General features: G+C 52.7%; 2 protein-coding genes across 9 annotated transcripts in view; one reads left to right on the top strand and one right to left on the bottom strand.

Moving 5' to 3' along the window:
- CSTF2 (cleavage stimulation factor subunit 2) overlaps positions 1 to 2,465 on the bottom strand; it is an 18,035-nt gene extending 15,570 nt beyond the window's left edge. Inside the window, exon 1 of one of the 2 annotated variants that reach the window (XM_034781311.1) lies at positions 2,242 to 2,465. In XM_034781311.1, the coding sequence (XP_034637202.1) occupies positions 2,242 to 2,299 (58 nt within the window). In that variant the 5' untranslated portion in view covers positions 2,300 to 2,465. The remainder of the gene's footprint in view (positions 1 to 2,241) is intronic. The other variant, XM_034781312.1, reaches the window with a different exon arrangement.
- Positions 1,902 to 12,775, top strand: TRMT12 (tRNA methyltransferase 12 homolog). 7 transcript variants are annotated; one of them, XM_034781318.1, is made up of 8 exons: positions 1,902 to 1,969; positions 3,861 to 3,945; positions 4,694 to 4,862; positions 6,053 to 6,251; positions 6,333 to 6,483; positions 6,611 to 6,720; positions 7,198 to 7,355; positions 10,355 to 12,775. In XM_034781318.1, exons 2-8 carry the CDS (start codon positions 3,872 to 3,874, stop codon positions 10,835 to 10,837), a joined length of 1,344 nt encoding a protein of 447 aa, XP_034637209.1. In that variant the 5' UTR covers positions 1,902 to 1,969; positions 3,861 to 3,871; the 3' UTR covers positions 10,838 to 12,775. The 7 variants fall into 7 exon arrangements, 6 of the variants coding, with proteins under 6 accessions (XP_034637209.1, XP_034637208.1, XP_034637206.1 ...); XM_034781317.1 differs by lacking the exon at positions 1,902 to 1,969 and adding an exon at positions 2,431 to 2,550; XM_034781315.1 differs by lacking the exon at positions 1,902 to 1,969 and adding an exon at positions 2,565 to 2,664.

Raw genomic sequence — 12,775 nt, 5'->3', positions numbered from 1 at the left:
TGGTGGAATATTTAGTTTAATCAGGTTTGGTGGTTCCACTTGCCTGAGGAGTATGAAGGGCCCATGCTGAGGAAGGTAAAGGGGACAGTGCTATGATTTTCCACAGTCTCTGCATCCAGGGCCCAATCCAAAATCTACTGATGTCTCTGGACTTTGGCCCGGGCCCTTAATCAGTGCAGAACAGTCAAAAACTGTGTGTATACTTTTTAACTCCACTCATCACATCAATGACCAAAGAACGTGAACACAGAAAGGCTCTGAGGAGGATGACACGGCGGAGGCTCGGAGACAGCCTGCACCCCCCGTGAGTAGGAAAATTGGATTTCAGATAGAGGAGCAGATCACTGGTCCATCAGTTCCACTATCACTGGCCAGTACTTGATGCTTCAGAGAAATGCAGCTCCTGAACCCTGTTACACACCAGGCTGATTGCACACTTCTGCACATCACTTGGAGGGAGGGAAGGGGGAATCCTACAGGTAGTTATCCTGTGACCTGAAGTATGTGATGTGATTACTTCATCTCAGCCTGTATAACAACCAATATCTCCTACAATTATCCAGCCCCTTTTAAAACCCCTCTGCAATGTGACTCCATGACACTCCAGAGCAGCAAATCCCAGAGGTTGACTACGTGCAGCAGAAAGACATTTTCTTTAGTTTGTTCCTAGAGTACCTGCTATGACTTTGAGTAACACATTCTTTTATAATGGGAAAGGCAAAGGAGGTACTGCAATTTTCACTAACCCCTTCTAGTCACGTCTAATTCTTCCTTGTCCTGATTAAATAATCACAGCTTTTAAAAACTTTCCATATACATAAGCCACTTATACAATACCAATTAATCAACACCTTTGGTCCATACAAACTGGGTACACTACACCAAATAAAAAACACACCACATTCTGTACCAACCCCACAATAGAGGGATGCTTATGATGCATCTCTGTGCAGGTGACATGCACAAGAACAGAGCTCTCTGGAAAACGGAAATTCCATCCCACAAAAAACTTAAGAGTTTCCAAGTTTTTTCATTCCAATTCAGAACAAAAAGTCAAAAGAACTGAAATTCCCCAAAAATGGTTTGGGAAACAATGAAACATTCCCACTGCCAAGCTCCCCACCTAGCAGATGAGCTGGCTTCCCAGCTCCCTAGGATCACTGGCTGCCTGATGTGCCTAACTGGCAGGCTGCTACGTTACATGGCTATCAGGGGATCCCAAACTCCCTGCCAGGCAGACAACTTGGGAACTGAATAAGACGGCTAGCATCTTTCCTTGGAAATTTTTTACCAGCTGTACACAAGAGGTAGTACAGCAGAAAAGAGCTTTCAGATTGAAAGCAAAAAATGTTCATATCTATATATAGTATGCCCCGTAGATACTTTAGCCTTTTTATGCACTTGCAACACTTCAGTCACCACTTGCTCAGGGTAAGTAAAGCATCTCTAGCTTTCTAAGTCAGCTTTACAATAAGGAACAGGTGAGTTTTAGTGCCTGAGCTGGTAGACTTTCATGTCTGTTTTGCAAGGCTGCACTGTGAGCTTAATTTCCCTTTTACTACCTGCCTTAGGTTTTCATGGGATGCCCAAGGCAATGGTCTCTTCTGTGCTGCTCCCCCTTACTGCAACAGGCCCCTGGGAAGGCTTTGGGGGCAGGAGATCACATTGCTGTGGGTATTCTCTCTCTCCAGCCAGTATCTGGTGAGCCACAGATAGCACAAGCAGAGGTTTGAGAAGTGTTTTATTGAGAACCCATTCTGCTCAGAAACACATATTATTTATTTCTGGGGGTCCGTTTCTGACACCAGCTTTGCGACATCACAATGATCACTGCAACAAGCTGCCGTGATGTCACAGAGAAAGAGAGTGTGGCCTCTATGGAAGGGTCCCTGGTTGTGGGGAAGGGGCGGAGAAGGGGATCTCTACAGGAGGGCTGCTCTGTGGGCCTCTGTCGAGGGAAAGCCCTGGGGTGAGTCTCTGTTCCAGGGCAGTGGGTCTAACCGGGGGTGAGAGGGCACCTGGCAGAGGGATGCTCCGGGGGGGATTCCGTGCTCTGAGGAGTGGAGAGGGGAGAGCCGGGATGGGGGCGGGTCTCGGGCGCAGAGGAGGCGGGAGGGAGGTCCGGGAAGCAGATGGGGGGGGGGTCCCGGGCGTTGCCCCCCCGTGACATAGCTGGGTGAGGGAGTATTGGGGTCTCTGTCCCGGGGGCGGGGGGGGTCTCGCTCCCCGGCTCCTGCTCACCGAACACGGAGCGCAGCGAGCGATCCACCGCGGGGTCCCGCACCGCCAGCCCCGCCATCCTTCACCCACCGCCGGTGCAGCGCTTCCAGTCTCCCCTCCCCCCCCCTTCCGGCTCCCTCGTGCTCCGGCTGGAAACAAGCACAGCCACTTCCGTTCCGCTCGAGCCCCGCCAAGGCTCCGGGGCGCTTCCGGGAGTGAGCAGAGTCTAGCGGCGTTGGTAGGAGCGAGCTCTGCCGCCGTAACCAGGCGACCGGCTCACAGAAAAGATGGCGGCGGCAGGCGCCGGACGGCATTAACGACTCAGTGCCGGTGGGAAACACTAACCCCGCGCGTCTAGTTCCGCGCATGTCTGTGCCTCGGAGTCTCCCTCGCGGGGCAGGGAGCCGCGTCCAGCCCAGAGCCAAGGGCCGGGGCAGCCAAGCAGTGAGGGGGGGCGCGTGGCAGTGGGAGCCAGAGGCGCGTGGCAGTGGGGTAAGGGGGTGGGAGGCAGGGGGCGCGCGCGGCAGTGAGGAAAGGGGGTGGGAGGCAGGGAGCACATGGGAGGCAGGGGGCGCGTGGCAGTGGGGTGGGAGCCAAGGGGCACGTGGCAGTGAGGAAAGGGGATAGGAGCCAGGGAGCACATGGGAGGCAGGGAGCACGTAGCAGTGGGATAAGGGAGTGGGAGGCAGGGGCGTGTGATCATGAGGTATGGGGGTGGGAGCCAGGGGCTCATGGCAGTGGGCAGGGCAGGGTAGGAGATTGTGCTGGGGCGGATGCATAGGATTATGTGTGGTGGTTGGAGCAGCGGGTGATGAATTCACTGTGATTTTTAAGTAAATGGTGTCGCTGCTCCTGCTGGCACTGCCACTCTCAGTGCCCTCGAGGGAGGCAGGAAATGTGCCTCTAGGGTTGCCACCTCTCCTGGGATTCTGCAGATTGTCCCACTTGTAACAGGGCTATGAAGCATCCTCACGTTGCTCTTCAAGCGCACTCACAAAGGTCGCAGCCTCACTGCCCACACATCCATCAAAGTGCAGCCCAATTACCACATGGGCTGTGAAATCTAGAACAAGAGGTGCTGTAGTGCTAGCAGGGAGCATTTCTCTCTGCCACCTCCCCTTTTCCAAGGGGAGACTTCTGGGCATTTCTGGCATAGGTCATGTTAATAAAGCTGCACCCACAGCACTGATTGGGTTGCTGGTATATAGGGCTCTCCTACAACGCAGCTTTGAGGTGCATGCCGAGAGCATGCAGTGCTATGCAGGGCTTTGATAATGGGGATATGGAGACTTCTGCCTCCATAAAGGTAAAAATCCAGCCCAGGTCGATAGTAATCAAAAGTCACCGTGATCTGATTGCTGTTTGGTGGCCTGTGTGAAATGAGTTTGTTGCTCTTGATCTATCATCTCCTAGTATATAAGTGTCCACGTCACAATCGGTCCTGTTGTTGACATCCTTAGCAGAGAGATCAGGGCTACAGGTTGCAGCAGTTTGCATCTTCATTGACTCTTTTGGGGAGAAGTTTTTGGGTGCTGAGAGACATTCAGGCTGCAGCTCCCGGGAATTGCTAAACATGTGTTGAGTAGCTTCACTTACTGCCAAGCCAGACAACGAGGTGGTGATGTTTTCTTCTCTTCTAGGTTCTGGCAAGATGGATGCAAAGAATTTGAATTCTGGTCCCATCTCTGTACTTATTACTGAGTCACAGTTTGCCCAGAGGTTCAGGTGCAGTATGGAGATGCAGATGGAGGGAGAAAGCTGAAAGACGTTGTTGTACCTGTATTGAGCTGAACACATGGTCATTAACATGGCAAAATAGAGTAAAAAAAAACTATCCTGTGGATCTGGGCTCACTTAAGTGGGAGCAGAACTCGTAGTTCCAGACTAGTACATTACTAGTAGTAATAATCTGCTTATATCAACACACAGCTTCAGAGCATTAGGGGCTGCAGTGGAATTCTCACTTTCACAAGCGATGGACCATTTGGGTGGATCTCAGCCCAGTCCTTAATGGGCATTGATCCACTTCCCAAAACTAGCACATACCGTAAATTGGAATGATTGCCAGTACCCATTCATAGGAAGGCCAGGGTGATGAGAAGTCAGAAATGAGATACAGAGCTTGCACAGCCAGCACTTGCCTGTACTTTGCTTGGCTCAAGTCAGCACTGTCATCTCAAAGCCTTTACAAAGGTGGGTGGGTATCATCCCCATTTTACAGAGGGGACACTGAGGCACCCAGGGATGCAGTGACTTGCCTGAGGTTATGCAGTGAGTCTTTCACAGAGTTGGGAATAGATTCAGCTCTCCTGACACTAGACCAGTGCACTTTGTTACTCCAGGAGATGATGATCTCATCAGATCAGGACTGAACAATGTGTATAGAGCTCAGGCTTACATAAGAGGATTGCAGAAAGCCTAGAGGGTATAATGACAGATGAATAAATACCTGAATACATCCTTGGACTTGCAGGGAGTATTTGGAGAGAGAGAGGGTTCTGGATGTCTGCCATTGTGTGCAAAAGCTGCTGGATGGCACAGTGGCATTGCCTGTGCTGGGAGAGAAACTCACTGAGCAGCACCTGCAGGAGCTGCGGGAGAGCCTGCCCCCTGAGACGACATGCACTCTGACGTGGGTTCAGGTCAGCAAAGCACTGGCTTTCTCAGTAGAATCGGGGGTAGGATTTACCATACCAGGCTCTTGTGCCCATATCCTGTCTCTGCAAATTGCTGTGTCCCCATGCGTCATTAGCATGGCAACCCCTCCCATAATGCACCTTAGCCATTTGTACAATACATCACTTGAAGACAGTGACATTCTTTTCTGACCCCTTCTGCCATCAGCTTAAGGGGAATTTGACTGAAATTCCCTGGGACCATCTTAGACTTGCCTGGCGCTGGCAGGGAGCTCCTGGAAGCTAGGTAAAAGAGAAAGCAAGTTTCACTTTATAGTCCGATTCAGTTCCTGTGTATTTTATTTAGGGCCCAGTCCTGCCAGCTGCTGAGCGTGCTCCATTCCTGTGGAAGATAGTGAGAGATGAGGCTGTTCAGCAGCTTGCAGGAAGCACCTGAGACCTCAGGATCAGGTTCCTTTTTCCTGTGAGGTTTGGAATATGTGCTGGGATTGTCTGAGTTCAGCAATGACAGGGCTGTCTGAGATCAGGCAGTTCTACTCCTTCCTAGCAGGGTTTGGTTGAATTCCTAAGTCTCAATTGAGGGGCTCCTTGGCACAGACCTTGTGGGTCACTGATGGAGCAGAGACTTTCACTCTAGTGCCGTGGGAGCTGGGATTGCAGGGAGCAGTAATATTCCATTTTAGCTGCTCTTTCGTGCCTGTCTGCATAGGGCTTACTAGTTGCTTCCCCCACAGCCGGCTGGGAAAATGCCCAAAACCAAAAGGAATAAATTCCTGCCGCATTAAACAAACAGACAAACCTCCCTGCTTTAAAAGGAGGAGCTTGTGCCCTCCTTGCAGGGTCCCCAGGCCCATTACAGTCTCCAGGAGCTGCCAGTGCAATGGGTAACTCATTTCTTTTATTTAGAGAGCAGTGGCTGCTCCAGCCTGAGGGACATTATCTGGAGATGGTGGATGTGGCCCATGGGTCCTGAAGCCCCTTCAGTCTGTTGTGGGTTAGTGCAGCCAGTATGATTGAAGAATCACACCCAGTGAGCTGGACTTTCCAGTCCCTGGGGGAGGTAAAGAGAAATGACCCAGCACAGCAGCTGTGGGAGGGAGATTACCCCCCCCCACACACACACACACATATCCTGTCACAGCGCAGGGAGGGAGAGAGCCTATCTCAGCATCAGTGTTTTTGTGTTTCTTTCCCAGAACCCCATTCCCTCAAAGGCAGCACGAGTCCAGTCGCCCGCCCGGAAGCTGTGCAGGGAGCTGCAGCATTTAGTGTCAGCCTCTGGGGGCACGTGGTCAGATAAGCTGGAGGACGATCTCCCTCGTTCCTGGCAGCGGCACGGAGACCTCATCCTGCTGAGCGAGGACAGCTTCAGGGCTGCGATGTGGAAGGAACTGGGTAAGAGGGACGTGTGGCTCTGTCTTCCAAGATGCACTGAACCAACCTTCTCTAACCCACCTGCTTGGGGCTCTCTTCCAGGACCAGAGCTCTGGGAAACAGTTGCTTCTGCTCTGGGCGCCCGACGCGTAGCGAAACGAGGGCGAATATCACCGGATGGAGTACGATCCCCGACAGTGACCCTGTTGCTGGGGCAGGATGGCTGGGTGGAGCATGTGGACAATGGAATCAGGTAGAAGGGTGGGATGGGGCACGGGCGGAAGAAACAGGAAGGGGCTGTCAAGTCAAGATGCCCCTGGGAAGGGTTACTGGTCAGCCCCATGTTGGTGGCTCTCACTGGGCCTATGGTGTTTTCCCAGATACACGTTCGATGTGACCAGGTGCATGTTCTCTCCTGGAAACATCACAGAGAAGCTGCGGGTGGCCTCGCTGCCATGTGCCGGGGAAGTGCTAGTGGATCTCTATGCAGGTAACTGTCCCTGGGCCATGGGAAAGGCTGGTTTCCTCCTCTGAGTTTTGGGAATAATGCTATGCTCTGTCCATTCTGAGGAGTTTGCTGGGGTTCTGAGAGCAGAGCCTGTGGGCCGTGGATTACTGCTCCCCATTCTCCTGTCTGGAACCAGCCCCAGATAACATAGACTGCCCTGTTGATCACAAGAATTCAGTTCACCCCAATGTTCATAATTTGCTCAGCACTATCCATCCAGTGGCATCCTCTACCCCATGCTTGCTGTAGCATCTGTCCAGTAGTCAATGCTGTGTGCTTAACAGCAGCTTCAGCCCCTGGAACCTTCTCCCTCTCCCCCTAAGCTCTGCCAACAGCCTCAATCCAGTATATCTCTGCTGCTGAGAATGAGGCCTTAACCCTGAGCCTGAGCACTTTGTTCCCACACTGGAGGTGCCTCTGGACTGTGCTGTCAGCGGCATCTGTCTCCTGTGCCCTCAGGGATTGGCTATTTCACGGTGCCGTACCTGGTTCATGCCGGTGCTGCCTTTGTCCATGCCTGTGAGTGGAACCCCCATGCTGTGGAGGCCCTGAGAAAGAACCTGGAGCTGAATGGCGTGCAGGATCGGTGTCAGATCCACCAAGGGGATAACAGGCAGGTGAGCAGAGAGCAACCCTTCCACAGCTGAGGGGCTGCAATGGAGTCTTAGGGAGGGGAATTCCAAGGGTACAGCCCACGCTGCTGAGACTCCCTAAGGGGGGTGATGTGCCTCTGAACTTTAACCCTGGCTCTAGATGTCACAGGAATTCCTTTCCCAGGAAACTGCTCTTCTCCCCGCATCCCTCTCCTCTTTCTGATGTGGCAGAGCTTCTTCCCCATGGTACAAGGGATGAGAGCAAAGATCCAAAGAATCTATGTGTGGGAGGCAGACTCTGTTATGTTTGCAAACTGTAGGAGACAGGGACCTGGTGCACTGAGGTCTGGTCAGACGGACTCGGTAGTTTTATAGTGCACAGATGAGAAGGACCTAATACAGGGGTCTCAAACACGCGGCCCACGGGCCGCATACGGCCCGTGGGGTTCTTTCATGCGACCCGCCAAGCTCCCCGCGGGGCCCCCCCCCACGCCTACCCCGTGCCGCTGCAAGCCCCACTCCGTGGCTGAACTACTGTATGTCGCTGCAGCCCCGGGCAGGGGGGTGGGAGTAGAGGGCTCCGTGCTCTTGCAGCTCCCATTGGCCGGGAACTGGGAACCGTGGCCAATGGGAGCTTTGGGGGAGGTACCTGGAGGAGCAGCAGGAGCAGCACATGGCACCCCTCCCCACCCCCAAGGACTGGAGCGGAGCGGGGCTGGAGACAGGGCAGGCAGGCAGGGAGCCTGCCCTGGCTGCAGTGCGCGGCGCTGCCACCCCAGATCCGCTCTAGGTAAGCAGCGCCGGGCCTGAGCCCATACCCCACACCCTTTCTGCACCCCAACCCCCTGCCTGGAGCCCCTTGCCACACATTGCACCCCAGCCCCCTGCTGTACCCCTCCCGCACCCCAACTCTCTGCCCAGAGCCCCCTGCCGTACGCTGCACACCTCCTGCACCTCAACTCCCTGCTCTGAACCCCCGCCACACCCTGCACCCCTCCTGCACCCCCTGGGGGCCGGGAGGGGGCAGAGTTGGTGTGAGGACTTCGGGGAAGGGGTTGGAATGGGGGCAGGGAATGGGCGGGAAGAGGCGAGGCGGGGCCTCATGGAAGGAGTGGAGTGGGGATGGGGCCAGGGGCAGCAAGTGGGGGGTGTCAGTGATGCGGCCCTTGGGCCAATGCACTAGTCCTCACGCGGCCCTCGGGGTCATCTGAGTTTGAGACCACTGACCTAATAGGTCCCATCTCCTGGAGGGCTTGGGGTGTGTGTTCCAGGGCGGTGTCCAGTGCCCAAAGCAATGGGACTGCACACCCTTCCCTTAGGAAACTGTAGATCTGACTCCTGTCTGGCTAGCCAGCAGGCCCAGCTCATCCTATTGCTTTCAGAGACATCCCCATGTGCCATCCTAAATAACTCTCACATATTAAACACTTGCCCCAGTTATCAGACCCTGCTACCTTACTAGTTGTTCTGGCCAAGCTGTTTATATCTGACTGAGCGAAGTCAGGCCCAACACTCAACTTCATTATTGTTATTTGTGTTACCTTAGGCTTCATTATTGTTATTTGTGTTACCTTAGTGCCTAGCAGCCCTAGCCAGGGACCGGGGCCCCCAGGTGCTAACTGCTGCACAAACACAGATGGTCCCTGAAACAAAGAGCCTTCAATCCATCTTGATGACCTTTCTCTGTCTGTCTGTAAAATCCCCTTTATTCGACATTGGTGAGGCCTCATCTGGAATACTGTGTCCAGTTTTGGTCCCCACACTACAAGAAGGATGTGGAAAAATTGGAAAGAGTCCAGCGGAGGGCAACAAAAATGATTAGGGGTCTGGAGCACATGACTTATGAGGAGAGGCTGAGAGAACTGGGATTGTTTAGTCTCCAGAAGAGAAGAATGAGGGGGGATTTGATAGCAGCCTTCAACTACCTGAAGGGGGGTTCCAAAGAGGATGGAGCTCGGCTGTTCTCAGTGGTGGCAGATGACAGAACAAGGAGCAATGGTCTCAAGTTGCAGTGGGGGAGGTCCAGGTTGGATATCAGGAAAAACTATTTCACTAGGAGGGTGGTGAAACACTGGAATGCGTTACCTAGGGAGGTGGTAGAGTCTCCTTCCTTGGAGGTTTTTAAGGCCCGGCTTGACAAAGCCCTGGCTGGGATGATTTAGCTGGGAATTGGTCCTGCTTTGAGCAGGGGGTTGGACTAGATGACCTCTTGAGGTCCCTTCCAACTCTGATATTCTATGATTCTATGATTCTATGATAACTTTTGAATGCTGCAGCCAGGCAGTTCAAATTTCAGGGAATGTTCTCGGCCTCAGTGTAATTGTCTGTAGATCAAAGAGCCATCTGATGGCAGCCAGTATCCTCAGATCACCTCTGTACAGCCTCCCAATACAGTTTAAAATGTATCAGAATTACACAACAAAATGAGAATGGTGGGGAGAAGGAGGGCATCAAGTCCCTAGCATGGGGAGAATGGGAGACCTGGGAATGGGGGAGAAGGAGGTCCTGGGGGGCACACTGAGCCCCCTGACTTGGGGGAGGAGGTGGGGGTGGATTGCAGGGAGTCCCTGAAATAGAGGTGAATGGGAAGGTGGCACACAGGGAGCTTGTTGAGGGAAATGGAGGGATGCAAGGAGCATGTGCAATGAGCTTGGCCTAGAGAAGCAATGATGCATGCGACCTGCTAGTTAATTCTCAGGTAGGATGGCGGGCTCTGAGGAGGTACAAGAGCAGTGGTGGGGCTTCATGGTTCTGGCGAAAACGTTATATATTACTCCCAACTCAGAGCAAGAGTGTGCGAGCAGTGTCCACTTTCACCCACCCCCTTCCTATGGTAGATGGCAAGAGACAGAGCTGTGGCAACCTTTATATACTGTTATATTCCCCTGAGGGAAAGAGAACCTCTCCATGCCCTGCAGTGCCTTGCTTGGTGTATTTTCCCCTCCCTGACATGGGGCCCTCTGTAGTGTATGTCCTTTCACCATGCCATCCTCCTCTTTCTCACCTCCCCCTGTCGTTTTCAGCTGGAGTTGCGGGACGTGGCCAACAGGGTGAATCTGGGGCTGCTCCCCAACTCGGAGGAGGGCTGGCCTATTGCCTGCCAGCTTTTGCGGAAGGGCACAGGGGGCATTCTGCACATCCACCAGAACGTGGAGTCCTTCCCAGCAAAGGCTCATTTGCATAGTGGCCACTTGGAGGAGCTGCAGCTACAGCAATGTCCGGAGCAAGCTGTATCCAACAGGCAGGAGGACAAAATGGGCCAAAGGAACTGCAGGAGCCCAAAGAATGCTGACATCATGGATCCTGGGAGGGAGACCCAGGCAGTTGCGACCAGGGCCGAGTGGCAGAGGTGGGCAGAGACCACGGGAACGCGGATCAGGGTTCTGCTTCAGCAGCTACATGGGAAGCCTTGGAGGACAAACATTCTGCACATTGAGCCAGTGAAATCCTATGCCCCCCATGTGTATCACATAGTTCTGGATCTGGAGTGCCGCCCCCTCTCTTAGTACACAGGGAGAGTGGACTGCACCCTTGGGTTCCCCAGGAATGTCGCCTTCTCCGCTAGCAAATGCGCAGGTGGAGCTTGGGGCCCAAGCTTGAGAAGTGCACAAAGCCTACACAGAGATGAGTGCTCCCAGCTGGCACCCTGTGAACTGGTTCAGTCTGACACTGGTCTTTGCCTTCAGCCCTCCTGGGACCCCTCTTCTCTCCAGACTGGCGTGTAACAGCTTGACCTGACCATGGTGCTCCCTGCAGCTGGTGCATTCCCTGCTCTCTGTGAGCTTCATTCTATTTCCATTTCCTGCAACCAGGTAAAACATTTGTTGTAAGTTTTATCTGCCTGGGTCGTGTCTTGCTGTTTTTCCCAGCGGGATGGCAGAGTTCTCCAGCACTCAGCTCCAAACTCTGTTCTCACCACTAATGCCAGCAAGAGACCTGGGCATGTGAACTTAGCAGAATGTCTGATTTCAGATTCACCAGTTGAGCCAGAGAGCATCTTAGTCCTGCACAGAGGCTGCCACTGGTACCAGGCTGTGGGCAAATTGTGTCTCTGTGACCACTAGGACCTAGGCTGAGACTCACCAGACTTACTGCCCTTGTGATCTAATCAGAAAATGCTGAGCGCTTTGCTCCTGGTATTCATTTGTTGTGGGCATGTGAAGAGCTCCAGGATGTAGTGTAGTCCCTGTGAGCTGACCTTGCTCCCTCCACTGCTGTCCTGGTCTATTCCTATTTACCGCACTACAATCCTGATCTTGCAGTGAGCCCGCGTACAGGCAGATCCCCACTCATGTAAGTGGGGCTCAGTGTGGAGCCAGTTGCGGGATCGGGACCTATATACTTTATCATACAACAGATATGAACTTTCCTGTTTCTTAGCATCTAAGGGGGCTTGTTCATCCTCTTGTTCCAAGCCTGGATCTGAAGTTGCTATGATATTTGCCCACAAGTTTCAGGAAGCACGGGCAAGCAGTTCCTCTGCTGCTACTTGGGATTTTTGGCCTGTCTCTGTTTAAAATAGTGAGAAATGAATGACTATAGTGCTACTGAAAGGTGCCAAACTGAGATCCCTGGAGACCAAAGCCTCTCCCCATAGAACAGATGCAGAGTCAGTGCAAGATTTCCCCACCCAGCAATTCTGCCTCACTCCTGCCCTGGATGGAACATAGGAACTGCCAAACTGGGTCATGCCAGTGGTGTATCTAGTCTCCCATCTCCAGCAATGGCCAGTGCAAGCTGCTTCGGAGGAGGGTGCAAGAAACCCTGTAGAAAGCAGTTATGAAATATCCTGCCCACAATAATAATTTCTTCCTAATCCCTGTTTGTTAGAGGCTAGTTTGTGCCCTGAAGCAGGAGGGTTTAAATCTCTTCCAAACCTCTGCATTATTTGTAACCCTCACCATTCTAACTGACCTGAGCAAGGATTGGCATCACAAGTGAGATCTTGTGGCAGGTGAATTGTGTACTGTGTGCAAAAGGTATTTCCTTTTATCAGTTTTTAATTCACCACCTTTTGCTTTCGTTTTATGTCCCCTTTTTCTTCTACAGCGAGAGAGGGTGAAGAAAAGCTCCTGACCTGCCTTCTCAATACCGTTCATTGCCACCTCCTCTCTAGTGATTAATGCTAAGAGGGTAGCTGCCCATTTAATCTTTGGCCTTGATTTAGAAACTGCCAAATAAGAAGCCATTTGGGACGTTGGGCTTTTCAAAGGGGCCACCTGTTCACTAGGAACTGAACTGGAACCACCACATTGTTTTCACGTAACCTACTGCTCAGCAGCCATGCAATGGCAATGACTTCTGGTTGCTACTGACCTAGGCTGCAGTCAGGCCTGTGACAAGAGGTGAAAGGCTCTGGATTAGGGCTGTCGATTAATTGCAGTTAACTCACGCGATTAACTCAAAAAAATTAATCGCAATTAATCGCAGGTTTAATCGCACTG

This window comes from Trachemys scripta, chromosome 9 (genome assembly GCF_013100865.1).
Source record: "Trachemys scripta elegans isolate TJP31775 chromosome 9, CAS_Tse_1.0, whole genome shotgun sequence".
NCBI classification, from domain to species: Eukaryota; Metazoa; Chordata; order Testudines; family Emydidae; genus Trachemys; species Trachemys scripta.
The sequence above is the reverse complement of the archived record's forward strand: the minus strand, read 5'-3'. Positions and strand labels throughout refer to the sequence as shown.

Bases quoted from the DNA above. Each gene is read 5' to 3' on its own strand.
- TRMT12 (XM_034781313.1), top strand. From the start codon at position 3,842: ATGTTTTCTTCTCTTCTAGGTTCTGGCAAGATGGATGCAAAGAATTTG. The intron at 6,484-6,610 runs GTAGAAGGGTGG...GTGTTTTCCCAG, and splicing joins CATGTGGACAATGGAATCAG to ATACACGTTCGATGTGACCA. The intron at 7,356-10,354 runs GTGAGCAGAGAG...TGTCGTTTTCAG, and splicing joins ACCAAGGGGATAACAGGCAG to CTGGAGTTGCGGGACGTGGC.